This window comes from Balaenoptera physalus (genome assembly GCF_965194825.1).
Source record: "Balaenoptera physalus genome assembly, chromosome: 3".
Classification (NCBI taxonomy): domain Eukaryota; kingdom Metazoa; phylum Chordata; class Mammalia; order Artiodactyla; family Balaenopteridae; genus Balaenoptera; species Balaenoptera physalus.
The window spans coordinates 146,509,032-146,529,657 of NC_138890.1; the positions used below are offsets into that span (position 1 = coordinate 146,509,032).

At 37.9% G+C, this 20,626-nt stretch overlaps 1 protein-coding gene and 1 long non-coding RNA gene across 3 annotated transcripts in view; both read right to left on the bottom strand.

The window, feature by feature from the left end:
- Positions 1-20,626, bottom strand: part of LOC309656913 — a 542,283-nt gene that overhangs the window by 425,940 nt on the left and 95,717 nt on the right. The gene's annotated exons all lie outside the window — the stretch shown is intronic.
- The window catches only part of WDR70 (WD repeat domain 70), a 302,933-nt gene that overhangs the window by 189,560 nt on the left and 92,747 nt on the right, over positions 1-20,626 (bottom strand). For both annotated transcript variants that reach the window (XM_082453730.1, XM_082453729.1), the window contains exon 8: positions 12,892-13,045. In XM_082453730.1, coding sequence (XP_082309856.1) covers positions 12,892-13,045 — 154 coding nt within the window. The remainder of the gene's footprint in view (positions 1-12,891; positions 13,046-20,626) is intronic.

The window sequence follows — 20,626 nt, forward strand, 5'->3', positions numbered from 1 at the left end:
AGTTCAAGATCAAGGCAGTTTTAGTGTCCGAACTTCCTGATTCACAGATGCGGTCTTTCTGCTATAACCTCACATGGTGAAGGAGAAAGAGAAGTTTCTCTGTCCACTTTCATAAGGGCACTAAACCCATTCATGAGAGTCCTGCCTTCATGACCTAATCACCTAAAGGCACCACCTCCTAGTAACATCACGTTGGGGTTAGGATTTCAACATATGAACTTGGGGGAGACACAACATTCAGACCTGAGGACTCTCCTTCAGGACAGCGGTACTGCATCTCCCGCAAGACAGAGCTCCCTGCTCTTCAGTAGCAGTGGTACAAGCTGTGACATTCAATGTCTGGCAGTGACCATCACGATTTTATCAGCAAACCAGGTTTGTAGCATGGTTTGGGGGCATTGTTCCTGCATTTCACATCAAGTGTCATTCACCCCTTCCAGCATTCTCATTACACATCAATCAAATAGAGTAAGCTTCTGCTGCAAGAACAGGTACTGAAATCCTCGCTCATAATTTTTATCAGGGAACTGCAGTGAATTAAAATATATTTTACAGGAGGTTCCAGTTTCACTCCAGATGGAATATACACATTCCATCCTATCACTCCATCTGATTACAATAAGTTCTGAACAAAATTTTAAAAGTTACTGGCAGAAGACACTGAATAGTAGATAAGATCAAGCAAAAAGGATACAGAACCCAGGTCCCAAGGAGCAGTGAGGTGATGAGTTTCCTGGGGATGTTTTTTGCCTTCTCACTTCCCAACATAGGCTCTGGGGCAGCCCACATTGACAACTGAGAGCAAGAGCAGATAGACGGGGTTCCAAGAAAAGGTTGCAATCTCCAGAGGGTAGGGGTGGTGGGTAGGGAGAGTAGTGAAGGACCTGGGAGACAAAGCTCTTGTGACCTGACCTACCCTATGCCAGGCAAGCACAAGGAACAAAGCTGCCGGTCTCCCCTCAGTGCTGGTACCAGAAATGGAAGTAGCCTTTACAGGCCAAAGAACTACTGACTGCCTCCTTTTCACACCAGGCAAGCAGTGGCTCTGAGGTGGCACTTCTCATCCTCCCAACCAGCTGCAGTGGCCCTGTGAGGCGATTACAGCAGATGACTGCCAGCAACACAACAGTAACTGCCCTCTCCCTAGTGACAGGAGAAGCCCTTCGGGGAGGATATCTATTGGCTCTCCTGACCCTACACCAGGGAAGGGCCAGCAACAAAGAAGCATGGCATCTCCTCCCCTGACCCAAAAGCAGCAAGGACAGCAACCTCAATGGGGTAGAACACTTTTGATGTTCCATGCCCTCTACTAGGCCAACATTAGCAACAAAGTAAGCCTAAGCCTTCCAACCATACAGTAGCATTTGTAGGACAGAAACCTTCTGATACTCTATGCTTTACATTGGGATAATGCCAACACAGACTAGCAGCACTCTATTTTCCCACCAACTCATAGAAGCAGCTGCTGAGGGGTAGGTAAAACTTGATTTCCCCATCCCATTCCAGCTTTGCCCAGAGGCATACCCAGTTATAGGAACTGCTACATAGCACAAAAAGAGTAAGTCTCTGGTTTTCCAGCAAGAACACCAGAACAGAAAACTTCTGAAAACAGAGGGGAAAGGGAAAATTATGGGCTTAAGAAATAAGAAAGCTAGAGAAAAATATCATCTAAATCTGTACAAAAAGTCCTGAGCTCACTCCTGAGGTATATATATGTAAAACCTGTGAGAATCAACTGAAGAAAAGCACTGAGATCTCAAGATGGTGCAGACTACCATCAAGGTTCCACACAGACTCCTGGGTAACACACACGAGACAAACCAGAAGAGCATACAGAGGCATAAAGGCTTTGGAAATTAAACCAATACTGGAAGTAAAAACAGCTCACAGAAGTCAGGTCAGGACATACAGTCTCAAACTAATCAAATTGACTGTCAGCTAAAAAGAAACCACATATTCACATAAGCAAAAAAAAAACCTCTAGCATTCTCCAGAAGTTTTAGACAGGAGTCAGAATCTCATAACACAGTATTCAAAGTGTCAAGGATACAATCCAAAATTTAACATACAAAGAACCAGGAAAATCTAACCAGCTCTCAAGAAATAAGACAAAAGATGCCAACCACAAGATGATCCAAATGTTAGAATTCTCAGAAAATTACTTTAAATCAGTGTTTACAATCATGATACAAAAAGGGAAAGCAAACACTTTTGAAACAAATGCAAAGATAGACATGCTCAGCAAAGAAAAACAGACTAATTTTTTAAAATGGTTGTACTGAAAAATACAATAATGGAAATTAAAAATTCACTGGAGGGGCCCAATAGTAGAATGGATACATCAAAGGACAGAGTCAGTGAACTTGAAGACAGGTCAATAGAAATAATTCAATCTAAACCATAGGAAGAAAAAAGAATAGGGAAAAAATGAGCAGAGACAATAATATTAGACAATATCAAAAGAGTTAGTATTCATGTTATATAAGATTCAGAAAGAGGAGAGATAGGTGCAAAAAATTTTTGAAGAAATAATGGCTAAAAATTTCCCCAAAGTGGTGAAAAATGTAAGCTTACAGATCTAAGAACCTCAGTGAATGCCAAACAAAATGAACTAAAAACAAAAAACAAACTAATGAAAGCCAGAAGACAGTGGAACAACACTTCTAAAGTACTGAGAGAAAAATACTGTCAAGTTAAATGTACAGAAAATGTACTTCAGAAGTGAAGGTGAAATAAAGACATTCTAAGATGAAAGAAAACTAAGAGAACTAATTCACATGGAAATTAAAAGAATAACAAAAAATTTCAAGAATCATTTTATTATTTCAAGAATACTTATTATTATTTTATTCTTATTATTTTATTATTTCAAGAAATATTAATTTAAGAATAATGATGAGGACCTTCCTGGTGGCACAGTGGTTAAGAATCCTCCTGCCAACGCAGGGGACACGGGTTCGAGCCCTGGTCCGGGAAGATCCCACATGCCACAAAGCAACTAAGCCCGTGTGCCACAACTACTGAGCCTGTGCTCTAGAGCCCGCGAGCCACAACTACAGAGCCCACGTGCCACAACTACTGAAGCTTGCGTGCCTAGGGCCCGTGCTCTGCAACCAGAGAAGCCACTGAAATGAGAAGCCCGTGCACCACAATGAAGAGTAGCCCCCCACTTGCCACAACTAGAGAAAGCCTGCACGCAGCAATGAAGACCTAATGCAGCCAAAAATAAATTAATTAATTTTTAAAAATAATCATGAAAAGAAGGAACAAAGTTGAAGGATTCACACTTTCCAATTTCAAAATTATCTACATGTCAATGTTAATAGCAGCTTTATTCATAAAGCTTTGTAGGTAAAACATGTTTTGCCAATGGAACAGATGTGCAATGAGAGGAAAAGGGGGAAGTAAAGAAGACATTTCAAGAAGGAGAGAATAATCAACTGTGTCAAACACTGCTGAGAGTTACAGTATTATGAGAACTGACCACCAGATATGAATGGCATGATGGGTGGGCGCCATGAACAGATAAGTGAGTTAGGTTCCCCTCAATTCTGTGCACCGAAGGTACTAAAAGATAGTAATTAAACTGGCTCATAGGGTAAAATCACAGGACTGTCAGGGATCCCATTAATCTCTTTCCAAAATAGAAATTTGCCAGTCTTTGCTTATTTAAGAAAAAAAAAGAATTTCTAATACCAAGCAGTAAATAGGTACCTGATCTAGTTTCACCCCATTAAATATCTGCCTCTGGGAAAACAGCTCATGATTTGCAACAGAACACCCCAATAACCCCAAGACATGCCCTACCTTCAAGGACTTAGATCCTAAACTGCCTTGGCTTCCTCAATCTTGCACACTACTCCACACCTTCATTCTCCCGCTCTGCTTAGCTCAGCTCCACCTCCACTGACATCTCCGCCTGGCCTCTTAATCTAATGTGGAGCCTGCTTACCTCCCAGTCAGTTCCTAGTTTACCATCTTCCGCTCCCACTCCCAGACTCAGGGATTCACCCATTCTCAGCGCAATGGGTGCTGCTCAGTCCAGTTCTTAGAATCCCACTTCCTATGCTTTGCCATAACAACAACCCCACAACTGACCCAGCCCATACAGGTCTTCAAGGCAGGCTCCAGAAAACAGGTCTTCTACTGATATTTGTTGATTAGAGTTGAAATAGCATCTTGAAATATAAAGGATAGTTCTAAGAGGACCAAAAGAAGATGATCCCTATTACATAGAACACTATGATGAAATGTGGTCACCTTAGTTGTTGAATACGCAGAATGTGAACACAAATAGTTAAGTTAAACTGAAGAAATCTAAAAGACTATGAATGTTGTTTCTTGTTTGTAAAGACAAGAGTATGACAAAGGCAATGGGAATGTCAAGTACCCTTGTGTTAAAACAGTGACGAAAATTAGTCATAACAAAAAATGAAGTTCAACTAAGGATTCTTAAATGGAACTAAACAGATTCAGTACCATGGCTAACATTAGTGGAAAAATTTTTTAAGTGACACCTATTCAAGAAGAATCAGTGACTAAAACACTTTTTCATCAAATAAACTAGGTTTTCTCTCTTTCTCCTTTATCTAAACATAGGCAGCCACCCCTGGAAAAAAAAATTTTTTTTCCTTTATTTAACAGCCTTAACTGGAAAGAGCCTAGTAGAAAGAATGAAACATCTATTTGTTTCTCATAATATGCTAAACTTTGCATACAGAGAGGACATTATCAAACCATGACGACTATTGGTTTTCTCTAACACACACGCGTGCACACACACACACACACACACACACACACACAGAGGTGTGCTGATCAATACTTGTCAGTCCATACCCCCGTGGCAGCCTCACGACAAAAGCTGTAAAATAGCTGCCTCACCGCAGCGCCATTTGTAGTCACTGAATGAAGTGAGGCTCTGTGACCCACAAAAATGAAAGTACCCATGTCTTTGGCATGGTGAGCTAACTAACAGAAGCAACTCCTATGAAGAGATGAAATGCATCAGGGAATATACCTTGAGCTTTAATCCAAAAGTTCTTCTTAACCAAAGTCTATTCATGGGCTTTCAGGAATCACCAAACTTCCTGAAGTTGTCAGCAAGATTTTGTGTCTGTATATTTTGCTGGAGAAAACGTTCATAGCTTGATTTGCAGAGGTGGCAAACTTCTTCTCCAATGGACTACATAGTAACTATTTTAGGCTTTCTGGCCACATGGTCTCTGAGGCAACTACCCAAATTCTACCACTTTAAGCACAAAGCAGTCATAGACAACAGTAAATGAATGGGCATGGCTGTGTTTCAGTAAAACTTTTATTTACAAAAAACAGGTTGCAGGCTAGATTTGGACCACAGGCTACAGCCTGCTGACCCCTGTTTTAATCCATCACACTCTTAGTCATTTACTTCTAGGAATCAAGGACTCTGAAGTCCAAATCTTTCTAATTCCTGAGCAATTTTAAAATCCATTTGAAGATATCAAAGAGATCGATTCATTCTTCTCTGATCTACTCAACTCCAATGACCTCTTCTAAGATATTTCAGCAGCCCCAACTATGGCTAACTCTGCCCACAGATGGTTCCTTTTCTGAAATCAAGAACTTTCTTTTCAACATCCTAAATTTCAACCAATCACTCAGTGTAAACCTGAGTGTCCTTTTGCTGTACTTATAATGAACAACTTTTATTATGGAAAAACTCCCTCCTCCTCATCATTGTACTCCATTCAAACACCTCGGGCTCATGAATAGACTCAGGGATATCATACGAATATGCCGAATGACTATCTACAAATTTAGATTTGGTGGCCATTAATGCTCCCACAATTCTTCCAGCAATTTTTCTCTCACGCCATCAATAGCTATTCTAAGCCTTCACTGTCCTACATAAGGCCTCATCCCAACATCTCCTAACACAAAACTAGGAAATGACCCTGTGACTACATGGTGATACCTTCAACTGCCTATCTAAGGCTCACCACCTATAAACGTACCTGCACATGAGCCCATCCTTATCCCTCCATTCCCAGTGTAAATAAATTCCCTCCTCCCACTCAAAGCTAATTCCTGCTCTTATGTTTGATCTCTATCACTACCACCTCCTCGGGGACTTTGATAATTACTTAGTATGTTTGGTATATGCAGAACTGTGTTAGTTTTCTATTGCTGTGTAACAAATTACCACAAACTTAGGGGCTTAAAACAACTCCAATTTATTAGCTAACAGTTTTGGGGGTCAGAAGTCCAGTCACAATCCAGAAGTCTGAATTTTCTGCTCAGGGTCTCATAGACTAAAATCAGGATGTCGGTAGGGCTTCCTTCTGGAGGCTCTGGGGAAGCATTTGTCTCCAAGTTCATTCAGGTTGCTGGCAGAATCCAACTTCCTGTGGGTGCAGGACTAAGATGCCTATTTCATTGCATCTGTCAGCTGGGGGCTTCTCTCAGCATCTAGAGGCTGTGTCCTTGCCACATGGATTCCTTCACCTTCAAAGCCAGCAAATGAAAACCTTTCTCTTGTTGAATCTGAATTAGACAAAGCCATGCCCCAAAATCTTTGCAAAAACAATCTCTTTTTGACATATACACACTACCATATATAAAATAGATAACTAATAAGGACCTACTATATAACACAGGGAACTCTACTCAATACTCTGTGATGGCCTATATGTGAAAAGAATCTAAAAAATAGTGGATATTGTATATGTGCAACTGATTCACTTTGCTGTACACCTGAAACTAACACATTGTAAGTCAACTATACTCCAATAAAAATTTTAAAAAAAAGAATAGGGGAAAAAAAATCCCTTCTTTATCCATAGCCCTTGCTGAAATGGCTAAGAAATAACCTCCTTAAGCTTCCTAGAGGTCACCTGGTTTGTTTGAGAAAATCTGTGAGGCACATGCTTCATTTCTTGAAAGAGTCTTTAGCGTGACTGAATAGTCTGACCTTTTGATCTTTCTGAGGTTTTAGCAAAAGGTTATATAGCCACACCCTGGGCTTTTTCCTCTATGCCACACTTTCAGAAGCAATTTCTTCATTTTAACATTCTTTGCCATCTGGATAGGTTCAAAATTAACTAAATCATCTAGTACTCATTCCTTTTTGACAAGACTTCTCTCAGTTTACCTTTTTTCTCTCATATTTTATTATAAGTAGCAAGAAGAAACCAGGCAGTACTTTCAACATTTTGCTTGGACATCTCCTTGGCTACAGCTATGCATCCAACTTCATCACTCAGGTTCTGCCTGCATCTTCAAAGCCTTGAACAGAGAATCCCCCTTGAGTCAAATCCCTCGAATTTTAAAATCCTTTTTTGCCAGGAAGAGCCCAATCCCTTTTAAGGGCTCATCTGATTAGGCAGGATGCACTGAAGATAATCTTCCTTTCTTAAAGACAACTGTGCCAGACAATATAACCTCATCACAGAAGTATCTCATCATAGTCACTGGTCACATCCACACTCAAGGGGAGGGGCAGGGAACCTTGGGTGCCTTCTTAGAATTCTTCCTACAAGGACTGTGTGTGTAGTAATTTTGAAATTACTTTCTATGGACTATACCATTGAAGAAATGAGAAAATATACTGGTGATGTTGGAGGCCAAGTTTCTCACTGGAGAAGTGAAATACAAATATGGAATGGGGAAAGGCTAGGAAGTTGGATTAGCATTGGATATATCAGGGTGAACTCATGATTTTTTAATATATTTTATTTTTTGGTTGGTTGGTTTATCCTCCCAGCCCCAGCTCTGTCTTCTGAAAGAGTCTAGAAGCATTAACACCTCAGCAGCAATGAATATATCCAGTGCCCAGATGCTGATTTGTAAACAGAATTCCCTATTCAAAAGAGCCATGGAATGCTAGAGAAATCAGAACAGAAAAGTACAAGGTGAGCCAGGAACTTTTCTTGTGCCAGAATGTAAGAAAGTACCCCCCAAATGATGGGGATATGTCAAAAGGATATAAACCAGTGTTATGGAGTTTCTATTAGATAAAAAGCTCTGGAAACATTAAGAAATTGCAAAGAAACACAATGTACTTTAAATCACTGCATTTTTTAGAGTTTATATTTGCAGTTAAAACCATCAGTTACAAATGCTTAAGGAAATAAAAATATACCTAGAATTCACAGTTTACAATATTTTACTCCTACGAAACAATATTTACCATTAAAAGGACATGCCTAAAATACTTCATCTCCAAATAATAAGGGCAATTTTCTGGAGTGGCTGGATATCAGAATAACTACATGTACTATTCAAATATAAATACAGCATTTGAAAATACCTTTTTCCCAGAATTCTTTATAAAGCTTCTAATCTCCATAATTAAAGTACACTCACAGAGAGATGGCCCACTAAAATATTCAAGAATTCTGGTGTCCCCTGAGCCTGTCCCCTCCCACTTTAGCCAAGTAATTATGAAATAAATGGCACAGAACTGTTTTAATGTTGAAAAAGAAAAAGGCTGAAGGCAAAGGATGTGTCTAAGAGTTTAAAGTAATAGAGAAAAACACTCTCTGGGACTTCCCTGGCGGTCCAGTGGTTAAGACTCCGCACTTCCACTGCAGGGGGCGCAGGTTTGATCCTTGGTGGAGAACTAAGATCCCACATGCCGCAGGGCGCGGTCAAAAAAAAAAGAACAGAAAAAAAAGAAAAACACTCTCTGATTGGAAGTAATGTACTAACATTCTCGTTTAGAATAAGTTTTAGATGACAATGTAACTACAGTTCTTAAAGCATGCTTTTGAACGGTTTAAGGGCTGATTCCTGTTTATCCTTGTCCTACTTTCCTAATGACTTAAACCTGAAGAAGTAATGCCCCATTTTCCCAGATAATATAACCAATAAATCCCATGAACCCCAGATCAGTGACCTTCATATTTTAAAGACATAGCAGAACCTGATCTTCAAAGGATAACTTATAGAGAACTCCAACACATAAAACAGACAAAACTGGAACTTCTCTGGCTGACGGAGGAGGCCTGCTGCCCCTCACTCACACTCTAAGGCCTCTCATTCCACCCCACTACAGGCCCTGAGGCACTGGCATACAATCCCAAGACTGCAGAACATGTAAAATGTGGCTCCAAACAATAACTGATGTAAAGGTTCTGGTGTGATCAGAAAAAATGTTTTTCAGACGCATAAAGGAAAAAATACAGAAATTGACATCTTAATAGTGATTATATTTGGGTAGTAAAATTATGAGTATTTTTTCTTTCTTTATTTTCCAAATTTTTAATAGTCAATAAGAATTACTGTTAGAAACCCAATAAACTATTTTTAAAAGGTATAAATGTAAATACTCTCCCTGTAATGCATTGTGTTGCAGTATGTAACAGAAAAAAAAATTCTGTACCACTATAGGTACACATTAAAAAGAAATATACACATACACACAGAGACACAAAGATTAGAGATAAAAATCTAACGATATAACAATTTAATAATATAATTAGAAAGGCCTGTTTATGTTTGAAGTACATAATATTTTATCATAATAGATTAGATATATTTAATAGTTTCCTTTAATGTCCTACTTGTTGAACTTTCCAGTAAAGCCACAAGTTAATAATTACTCTTGGAATCAGAAAAGAAGCTTAGAAGTTAAGAAAAAGTATCCCATGAAATCTGCTTCTTTCAAATAATAATTCTTGCATTTCTAAAACCCATCAATCAAGCCAAAGACTACAATAAAGTTACAAGTAATGTTTCCTAAACAAATAGTTAATTATATTTGCTTCTGGAAAATGGAGAGAGTAAATATTAACCATGATTTTGAAATCAAAGTAGAGATAATATTAGACAAGATTGGGAGAGTTATAATATTTAGTTACAATATACTGTTGCTTTTTCCATATTGGTAATTAACTTAATACTTTAATTTCCTACATTTCTACATAGATTTGTTTATCCACCCTCGTCCTACTTTCCCAATAATCTTACTATATGTAATATATATATATTTATATAAATATATATATGTATTTCTGAAATAAATATATATATATTTCTGAAACTGCAGAAACAGCCAGATACAGAACCAACCAGATTTCTTTCTTCTTGAAACTTTCTTGGCTAAAACCTAAATCCACAAAGTCTTAGTCTTTTTATAATGTAAGAAGCCCTGAGCGGCTGAAATCATTAAGAGCTTAGAAACTGGCAAAAACTTCTCTTCCTCATATTATTTAAGCAAAATTGTCTATGGTAACCATAAACTAAAAAAGAATAAGTTAAATAAGAGTTTTTAAAGCTTTCATTTCCACAAACCCATTGTTTAAATAAAGTTTTAGATTCCCAAAATCTTCAAATAAAACAGATAAAAACAGAACTATTTGAGTTTAAGATAGGGAGATTGATCTGGAGCCCTATCTGCTTTATTTCCTTATCACCATCACCCTCAAAACAACACCTTTGGTGGAATCCTCAGGGCAATGATTTTAAGATGAGGGGAGAGAAACTCTAGTGGAATACGTGGGGGGAGAAAAACACTATTCAAACCACCACTACAATATAATTGCATATAGCATTATGTTTAAATTATATTTGAATGCTGTTTGAATCGTCTAACACACACTGGACACTCAATAAACAGTCAATAAACAAAAGGAAAGGCATGAGACTGTGATCTCATTAGGATTAAGAGGCATTTCACTAGGCTTCAGCAGAGGGCAGTTTGAAACACACTGTATTAATTTATTCCAATAGCTCAACTACAGCACCTAAAATAGATTACAGTCAATTCTCATTACTCGCAGCAGTTATGGTCTACAAAGTTCTGCAAACACTGAATTATCAAATACAGGATTAGATTACTGTAAGTCTCTGGTCACATTTTTGTCAACCAATCAATACATAACTTTGTTTTATATATGTTTGTGTTTAAGGACATCTTTTATTTAACATATATAGTTGAGTCATTAACAATGAACTCACAGCCAACAGCACTATAACTCTTTCCTGAATGAAGCTTATCTAACACATGTATTTTCTCTATAAGGCACATCAAAGACTTTCTTGAACTTAGGTAACACTTGACAGGACTACAGCAATTCAGCCCTGGGGGCCATTTTAAACAGCAAGATCACCAACAAAAAGCACAAAAATAAGAAAAATGTAGCACTAAATAGACCCAAAAGGACACTTGATTACAGCATGAGAACTGAAACAAGAAGGTGGAGCATCGCCTTGCTCAAATGCTTTTTTGCCACTCTGTGCCAGACGCATGTCTGGAAATTACCATGAAAGTGCTGTGGGTATTGATTCTGGGGTTACAAAAAAGTTTTAGCAAGTAGGTGAGCTTGCAAATACAGAAACCACAAATAATGAGGATCGAGTGTATTTTCTTAGACAATCAAATCTCATGTAAGATGTTGACTTAGGCACAACCCAAAGGTACTAGAAGAAGGTACTAGATAGGAGGGGAAGAAAGAGTGAAAATCAGAATTCAAATGAAGGCTCAAAATTCTACATCAACCACATGCCCTGACACTTTAACATATCTTTAAATCGTTTTTATTTATGTATAGGAGAGATTTACTTAGAGAAGTATTACAACATATAAAAACTACATAAAGTCTTAATTTCCACTCATACAGTGGTAGACTTGATATAATGCATAATAAAAACCTTTTAAAATCCAGAATGCACAAAGTGCTGCACAGTGTGGTCACTAAATTAAAAATTGCATTATTGTTCCCAATCCATCACCCCTCCCTGTATCCACAACCTCTGACATGTGGTACTGCAGTTCCTCTCACTACAGACCAGATGTTACTCATGGTCATGTGACTTGCTTTGGTCAGTGGAATGTTCGTGGACATGATATGAGCAATGGTTTGAAATATGCTTTCAGAGTTGGAGTTTCCTTCTTGTATTTCTGCCATCACCATAAGAAAAACATGCCCTCAGGTAGTCTGTTGGTACAAGGAGGAACAGAGTCACACGGAACAAACCTACACTCTACCTGCAGCTTGGAGCCAAGCCCAGGCAAGAGCAGCCAACCCATATATATGTTAGCAATTATAAATAAGCCATTAAGTTTCATAGCATTATTGGGACTATAGTTAATTGATATTTAATATACATTAATTTTAAAATATCATTATACCACTAAAAGCCTTTACATAAAAAGATTGATGAGACCCTCTTTCATTCTTGTCCTAAAGCCTAGTACATAGTAGGTTTGTGGTAGACTGTATTTCAAAAGATGGCTGCATTCATATCTCCCAACCCACATGATACTTTACAATGTGATCTTGCCATTCACCCACCAAAGGGTGAAGTCTATCTCCTCTCTCCCCGAGTTTGGGCTGGTCCTATGATGCTGTGTAAGACTCAACACCAGACCTTAAGGAATCTGAAGTTCCCATGTTCATCCTTCATGGAACCTAGTCACCATGCAGCAAGTCAAACCACACTAAGTGTCTACCACACTGTGAGAAAGCCCAAACTAGACATGTGGAAGGAGAAAGGGGGCAGGGTTGGAGGGAGAGAACGTGTGTGTGTGTGTGTGTGTGTGTGTGTGTGTGTGTGTGTGTGTGTGTGTGTGTGTGTGTGTGTGTGTGTGTGTGTGTGTGTGTATGAGAGAGAGAGAGAAACAGAAGGGGCAGGGGAAAGAGGAAGAGAGAAAGAAATGCCACTGGTGAGAGCACCAGCTGTAAACCATCAGAGTGAGGCCATTTTGGACTTTACAACTATCCTAGTGCCCCAGCTGACACTACGAAGCAGAAGAACTTCCTGGTCAATGCACAAAATTGCAAGAAATAATAAATTATTTTTAAAAAGACATTAACTTTTGGGGTAAATTATGGCAGCACCAACAAGTTGTTAGTAAATGTGTAATGAATTCATTAAATTCACTAAAATATTCTGTGTCATACTTACCTTGGTATTGGCCATATCTACAATATACTGGTCTCCTTTTATACACTCCATTACTTCAAAACCATCTCTGTCAATCACTTTGGCCTGAGAGCTTCCAGATACAACAAGAATCATGTCTCCTGTGTTACTGTACTGTAATGACTTGATCTGATGGCTATGAAAAAAAAAAGACAGTCTGGTAAGACACTGAGCATGTTTATACTTTCACTTATTAAGCACTGTCAGAAAAAAAGTCACAGAACTCCACAAGTTGTTAATTCTACAAAATCAGGAACATCAACCTCAAATGGGCCCTCAACACCAGTGCCTGCCCTGTTAAGCTCTCCTCCCACTCTCCACAGCAACCTATTAAAATCTTCTCTACTCACCTTAAATCTTCAACCCAAACAACTCCCCCTCTGTAGCTGATTCTTCCTGCTCTTTCCCAGAAGAAATATATAAGAACTGCCTCAACGTCCTCTGATTACTGTTATAAATGTATCTGCTTCTGAACGCCTCTCTTGCTTCTTCCGTTTGATTACAACGGTGAAAATGAACCTCTTCCTGCCCCAGGCATATCTACTACCTATATCCTGGATCCCACCCCTTTCCAGTCTCCTCAGTAACTTCTGACTACTCTCCCCCTCTCTCCTCCCCTTCACAGCTAAGCTATCTAAACAAGTTTTCATCTCTTTCCTTATTTCTCTAGCACTGTAGTATCCTTTCCACCCTCACCACCCCACTGAAAGCGATCTTGCCATTGTGGCTGTAGTGAATGCTATGGTGTGCCACCCAGATGGATCCTTTCAGGACTGAAGTACTCATTCCCCCAAGCTTCCAGGATTTGGCCTGCTGGTGGCTTACAACTAAACCCTCAGGAGTTTCCCTGAGTTGCAGAGAACTCCCTCATCCAAGGCTATGTTACCATCCCAAAGCATCCCACAGTCAATGACTGGTCAATGTGCAGTAAAATGGTCCAGCCCTCTGTTTCAATCGGGAATATCTCAGAAGGGTTACTCCAGCTTCAGATCTCCCTGTGGGAATCAGCTGAGGCTGCTGTTGCAACTACCTGGCAATTCAGTTCCTCCATCTTCCTAATGCTGTTTCCCTGCACCTTCTCTCCTAAGGGTTGATCCCAGAAGCACTCCTCAACAAACCTCCTACATGCAAATCCTGAAGCTTCAAAATGTTTTGGGGGAACCTAACCTGAGAGACTTGGTAGCAAAAGCAGACCTAAGAAGTCCACTCCAGTGGTGTCAGTCACTGACTGGTTAGCAATGAGGACCCCATCTCTGGTGGTACATAGTCCCTGATAAGCTGCAGCAGCGCAAATGCAGCTGCTAAAACTGTTGGTCAAAGGGAAGGCGCTGGCTGGTGCAATACTTCAGGCATTTGAGAGGTACAGGAAAAGAAGTAATTGAAAGGACTATGGAACTGGGTAGCTATTGCTAGGGGCAGTCAGCGCAAAAAAGAAAGACAATGAAAGGCTAAGGATGATTAATCACTAATTAAAGACTACAGACTGAAAGCCGGAGGGCCCATTTAGCAGCATATAAAGACAGGGTTATTGCTCTCTGTCAGGTAAGTGCTATGCAGTCACTGATCCCGTAAAGCAGGTGTTTCTGCTTCTATTAGGAAGGAAGACCAAAGGCAGTTGACATTCATATGTAAATCAACAGCAGCATACATTTACATGCTTGAACCAGGGCTGTGTTAATTTTCTAGTCCTTTGTCTTAAAATAGTCCCAAGGGACCTGGATCACCTGGACAATCCAAAGAAATTCATGCTGGTCCATGATCTCCATGACAGCATGTTAACTATATCAGGTGAGCAAAATGTCTAAACTACATTGGTGAGAAACACTCTCTCCAGGAGATGAGAGATAAAACCTAGAAAAGATCAGGAGACTGAGAAAAGGAGATGTGGGGAAGATCCACATAGACGGACATATGAAAGTGGACACCAAAAATGAAGCTCTCTGTATCACATGTTAACCCCAGAGAGCATCAACCTTAAAAGAGGCAATGAATAACCATGCAGACAAAGTTAGTTGGCCAGTTCAGTTGACATTAGCTAGCTTTTGTCATCGTCCACTCCACTCTTAATGCAATAGGCTCATACATGAAACAGTGGTGCTAGCAGGGATGAAAGTTATGCATGGGAATGACAACAACTCTCCAAAGTTGACCTAACTATTGCTGAAGGTCCAGCCCGCCAGTAACAGAGGCCTATGGTAAGACCCCCTCCCAAAATCAATACTAAGCTAATAAATATGTAAAATACGTAATATGAAAGACTGTGATAAGTGTACAGGGAAAAACAGAATGGAGAAGGCAGATAGTAGGTACCAAGGGGGCAGGAATAAATATTTTAAGTGGAGTGGTCAGGAAGTAAGTGACTGAATAGTTTATCAGGTAACTGAGGTAGTAGGTTATGGAGATATTTTCAGGAAGAGTATTCCAAGAAGAGGGAACAGTTACTAGAAAGGACCTGCAGCAAGAGAATACTTGGTATGTTCCCAATGTGGCTGTAGAATGAACAAAAAGAACAGGAGTTGGAGATAAGGTCAGAATGCAGCCAGTGGGGTGGTGCAGATCATGGAGGGCCAGGTAAGGCACCAAAAGGACCTTGGTTTTACTCTCTCTAGAAGAAATGAGAGGAAACCCACTAGAGCATTTTGAGCTGAGAAATGACACAATCTGACCTATTCTGTACAGAACCACTTTTTTGGCCTGGACTATTTTATAGTCTGAAGTCTATGGAGCCCTTCTTAGCATGTTTTTAAACACATTAAAAAAAACACACTAGACACACCATGGAAATCATTCATAAAGAAGTAACTATAAAAATATATATATTTTTAAATTTGTGGCATAATATGGAGTTTCTACACTAATGTGTCAAGTAACTAGGCCTAGAGGCAGGTCTGATAACTTCTGTAATTTCAAAGCAGTGATGATCATAAACAATATATCTTTCAATATACCTGTAACAATGGTAATGTGATATGAAAGCATCTGAAATTTGCAGGTACACCTGTGACTTTGTTGCCTACTTTCATAATTAAAGGAAATACTAAATTTCAGTTAGAGGTTAGTGAAAGGAAAGAAATTTTTATCCAGGTTCACAGAAATTGGGAGAACCAGATATTGAACTCATTAGCTATAGAATTTTGTATAACTATAATTAAGAAATTAAGTGACAAAGTAGAGATCTTATATGTAGAACTGAAAATCATAAAAAAGAAATATGAAGAAATTCTAGAATGAAAAATACATAACTGAAATTTAGAACTAATAGATGGGTTTAATAGCAGAGAATTAACAGTTAAAAGATCATTTTTAGATTGAAGCATGGTGAGAAAAAATGGAAAATGCCGAAAAAAACATAAGATACACATAAGATATGGTAAAAAGGTCTCATACAGGAATTGCAGAATGGAAGGAGTGAGAAGCAAAATGTGAAGAGGTGACTGTCAAAATTGGAAAAATGATAAAAGACACTAAACCAGAGATTCAGTAAGTATTATAAACACCAGTAGGATAGTAGAAAACCACACCCAGGCATATCATAGTAAAACTGCTGAAAAATTAAAGGCAAAAGTAAAACGTTTAAAACAGCCAGAGTGGGGGAAAAAAATTCCTTCAAAAGGGTAAAAATAAAACTAACGGAAGACTTTTGCAAAGAAGCAACAAAAGCCAGAGGACAACGCAATGATATCTTCAAAGTTCTGAATAAAAATAACTGCCTATATGGAATTATAGGATCACTAAAAATAAAGACAAAATAATTTCCCGAAAAGTAGAAGCCAAAAGAGTTTGTCAACAGCTGACTATACTAACGGAAAGAGCCCTCAGGCAGAAAGAAAATGATCCCAGATAAAAGCATACAGACACAGTATGGTATGAAAAATAACAGAAAGGGAGGATACATAAGTAAATCTCAATGACTACTGACTTCATAAAACAACAGTAATATATCTGATGGGATTTAAAATGTATACACACACACATACCCATATATAAAATTGAAATACATGAAAAGAACTGCAAAAGTGTAGGAGAGGATAAATGTAGTTACATATAGTAAATGTTCTAAAGTCTTTGTATTGACTGGGAAGGGGTAAAAGTACTAATTTTTAATAAAATTTCAGTCTATTATTAGAATATATGATGTAATCTTTAGGGTAACCACTAAAGGAACAGTAAAAGACACTAACAAGCCAACTGAGAGGAGAATATATAGTATTAAAAAATTAATGCAGGGACTTCCCTGGTGGTGCAGTGGTTGGGAGTCCACCTGCCAATGCAGGGGACACGGATTCGAGCCCTGGTCCAGGAAGATCCAACATGCCTGGAGCAACTAAGCCCGTGTGCCACAACTACTGAGCCTGTGCTCTAGAGCCTGCAAGCCACAACTACTGAAGCCCATGTGCCACAACTACTGAAGCTTGCACGCCTAGAGCCCGTGCTCTGCAACAAGAGAAGCCACCGCAATAAAAAGCCCACTCAACGCAATTAAAGAAAGCCCCCGTGCAGCAACAAAGGTCCAACGCAGCCATAAATTAATTAATTAATTAATTAATTAATTATTAAAAAATTTAATGCAAAGGAAAGGACAGTAAATGGGACAAACAGGCTGGACAAATAGAAAACAATGAATGAGGTGGATGACTTAGGCTCAAACTTATCAGCAATAACATTAAATATAATTAAGTTAAGTATTACAATTAAAAGGCAAAGTTTGTAAGAATGATTAAAAAATAAGCTTTCACTTAAAAGAGACACTTCATACAGAGAGGATTAATGAAGGTAAAAAGGACATTTCATAATGCCATTTGCAGCAACATGGATGGACCTAGAGATTATCATACTAAGTGAAGTAAGTCAAAGACAAATCCCATATGATATCACTTACATGTGGAATCTAAAATACAACACAAATCAACGTATCTATGAAACAAAAACAGACTCACAGATGTAGAGAACAGACTTGTGGTTGCCAAGGGGGAAGTGGAGTAGGGGAGGGAAGGAATGGGAGTTTGAGATTAGCGAAGGCAAACTACCATATATAGAATGGATAAACAAAAGTTTCTTATCAGGTTTTGGTATCAAGGTATTTCTGTTCTCATGAAAAAAAACTGGAAATCATTCCTACTTTTTCTGTTCTCTGGAGATCTTTGGATATAATTTACTATTTTTTCTAGCTTTTTGAAATGGATGTTTAGATCATTAAAATGTTTTTTTGGTAATATATGCATTTAAGTGTGTAAATTTTCTTCTAAATATGGCTTCGGCTGCATGTCACAAGTTCTAATCCATTGTCTTTTCATTATCACCCAATTAAAAATACTTTCTAATTTCTCTTGCGTTTTCTTCTTTGACCTAGGGATTATTTACTTAATTATTGCTTAATTTTCAAACATTTGGTGGTTTTCAAATTATTTTTTAGAATTGCTTTCTCACTTAATTCCACTAGGATTAGAGAACATTTAGACTTCGGGCATTTATTGAGACTTGATTTACAGACCAGTATATGTCAATTTTAAAAGCATTATTTATATGCCTGAATGTATTTTGGAACAACATATGTAAATTAGTCATTTATTAATTATGTTGTTCAAATCTTCTATTTCCTTACTGATTTTTTTTTTTTTTTTTTTGCAATATCAGTTACTGGGAAAGTCACACTCCAGTATGACTGTGGATTTGCCTGTTTCTTCCTTTAGTTTTGTTGGTTTTTGCTTTATATATTTGGAGGTATATCATTAGGTGCAAGTACATTTAAAACACCTTCTTGGTGGACTGCACCTTTTATCATTATAAAATGTCTTTTTTTTTTTAGATTTTATTGAAGTATAGTTGATTTACAATGTTGTGTTAATTTCTTCTGTACAGCAAAGTGACTCAGCTACACATACATATATTCTTTTTCATATTCTTTTCCATTACGGTTTGTCACAGAATATTGAATATAGTTCCCTGTGCTATACAATAGCCAATATCTCTTATGAACACAGATACAAAAAAAAGTTCTAAACAAAATACTAGCAAATTGAATCCAGCAATACGTAAATACATCACAATCAAGTAAGAGTTACTTAAGGAAGGCAATATGGGTTTAACATCCAATCGATTCATGTGATTTTCTATAATTACAGAATATAGTAGGAAAAATAATTCAAGTATTTCATAAACCTTATTAAAAGACGTTAGTAAGAATATGAATGGGCCAAGTCAAAGACTGGGAGAAAATATTCATAACATGTATCTGACAAAGGATTCCTATCTAATATATGTAAAGAACTCCTAAAGTACAATAATTAAAAAAAAAAATGACCAACAACCCACTAAAAAGCGTGCAAAAGGAATAGACACTTCACAAAATAAATGCTAATGTCCTATGTAAACATTAAAAAATATGGCCAATTACCAGACAGTGTAGGGGACCACAGTTAGGAGGAACAAGCCCATGAGACTATTTTATAGGCTTGAGGCCAGTCTATAGGCAAGATGCTTTGGGGATACATCCTGAACCCACCACAGCTATGGCCACATGTCAGACAGTCACATGTTATTAAAGGAAATCCTCAGAAGTACAAATTAAAAAGGTATATAAATGTTTCTAAGCATGGAGCTGTTTGTTATTTCCCCATAGCACTTAACACCATCTGTTATTATATATGTTTTGTTTATAGTTGGCCTTCCCTCACTAGAATAAAAGCTCCATGAGGACAGGACTATATTTATATAGTGTTCTATGCCCAAAACCTAAAACAATACCTGGCACATGGGAAGTGTTCTATAAATGCTTGTCAAATGGATATAAATTTTAGAATAATTCCAACTATATCTGTTTGTGATATGTATAAAGATCAAAAAGTAGGTTATAAAACAATATGTACAGAATGGTACCAGTTTTGTAAAATAAAAATATTTACATATATGAGTTAAAAAGACTAGAAGGATAAATACCACAATGTTAACAGTAGTTACCTCCACGACGTAGGGTTTGAAAAATATACAGATATAAGTGTTAGGGAAAAATAAATCATATATTATTTTAACCAATAAGAGTAAATTATAAAATTCTCAAAGAGCCTGGAAAATTATCACTGGGATGGTGAAATGAAAAAATCTACCCTCTGTGAGGAAGAAAGCTATCACATCAACAATTTCAATATAGTCGCGTCTGTCAGTATCCAAGGGTGATCGGTTCCACGACTACCAACCCACATACCAAAATCTGCAGATGGTCAAGTCACCTATATAAAACGGCATAGTACAGTCAGCCCTCTGTACCCGCAGGTTCCACATCCATGGATTCCATCCGCGGTTGGCTGAATCCACAGATTAGAAACCCACAGATACAGAGAGATGACTATATGTGAGTCTGTCACCATCTCACATCCTATAAGACCAGGACTGTTCAAGAGAACTTTCTGTAATGATGGAAATATTCTATATCTATGCTGTCCATTATGGTAGCCACTAGCCACAAGTGTCTATCAAGCACTTGAAATATCACTAGTGCAACTAAGGAACTTAATTTTTAACTTTATTTAAGTTTAAATAGCCACATGTGGCTAGTGGTTAATGAACTGAACAGTGCAGCTGTTTACAATATGAAATAAATATAAAACAGTATCAAGTTTGGAACAACAGAAGATTCACATTGTCTCATAAAATGGATGAAAAATGAAATACTAAGCTATGTAAAATGTTCTTTAAAAACAAAACGAAAGAAAACCTAATG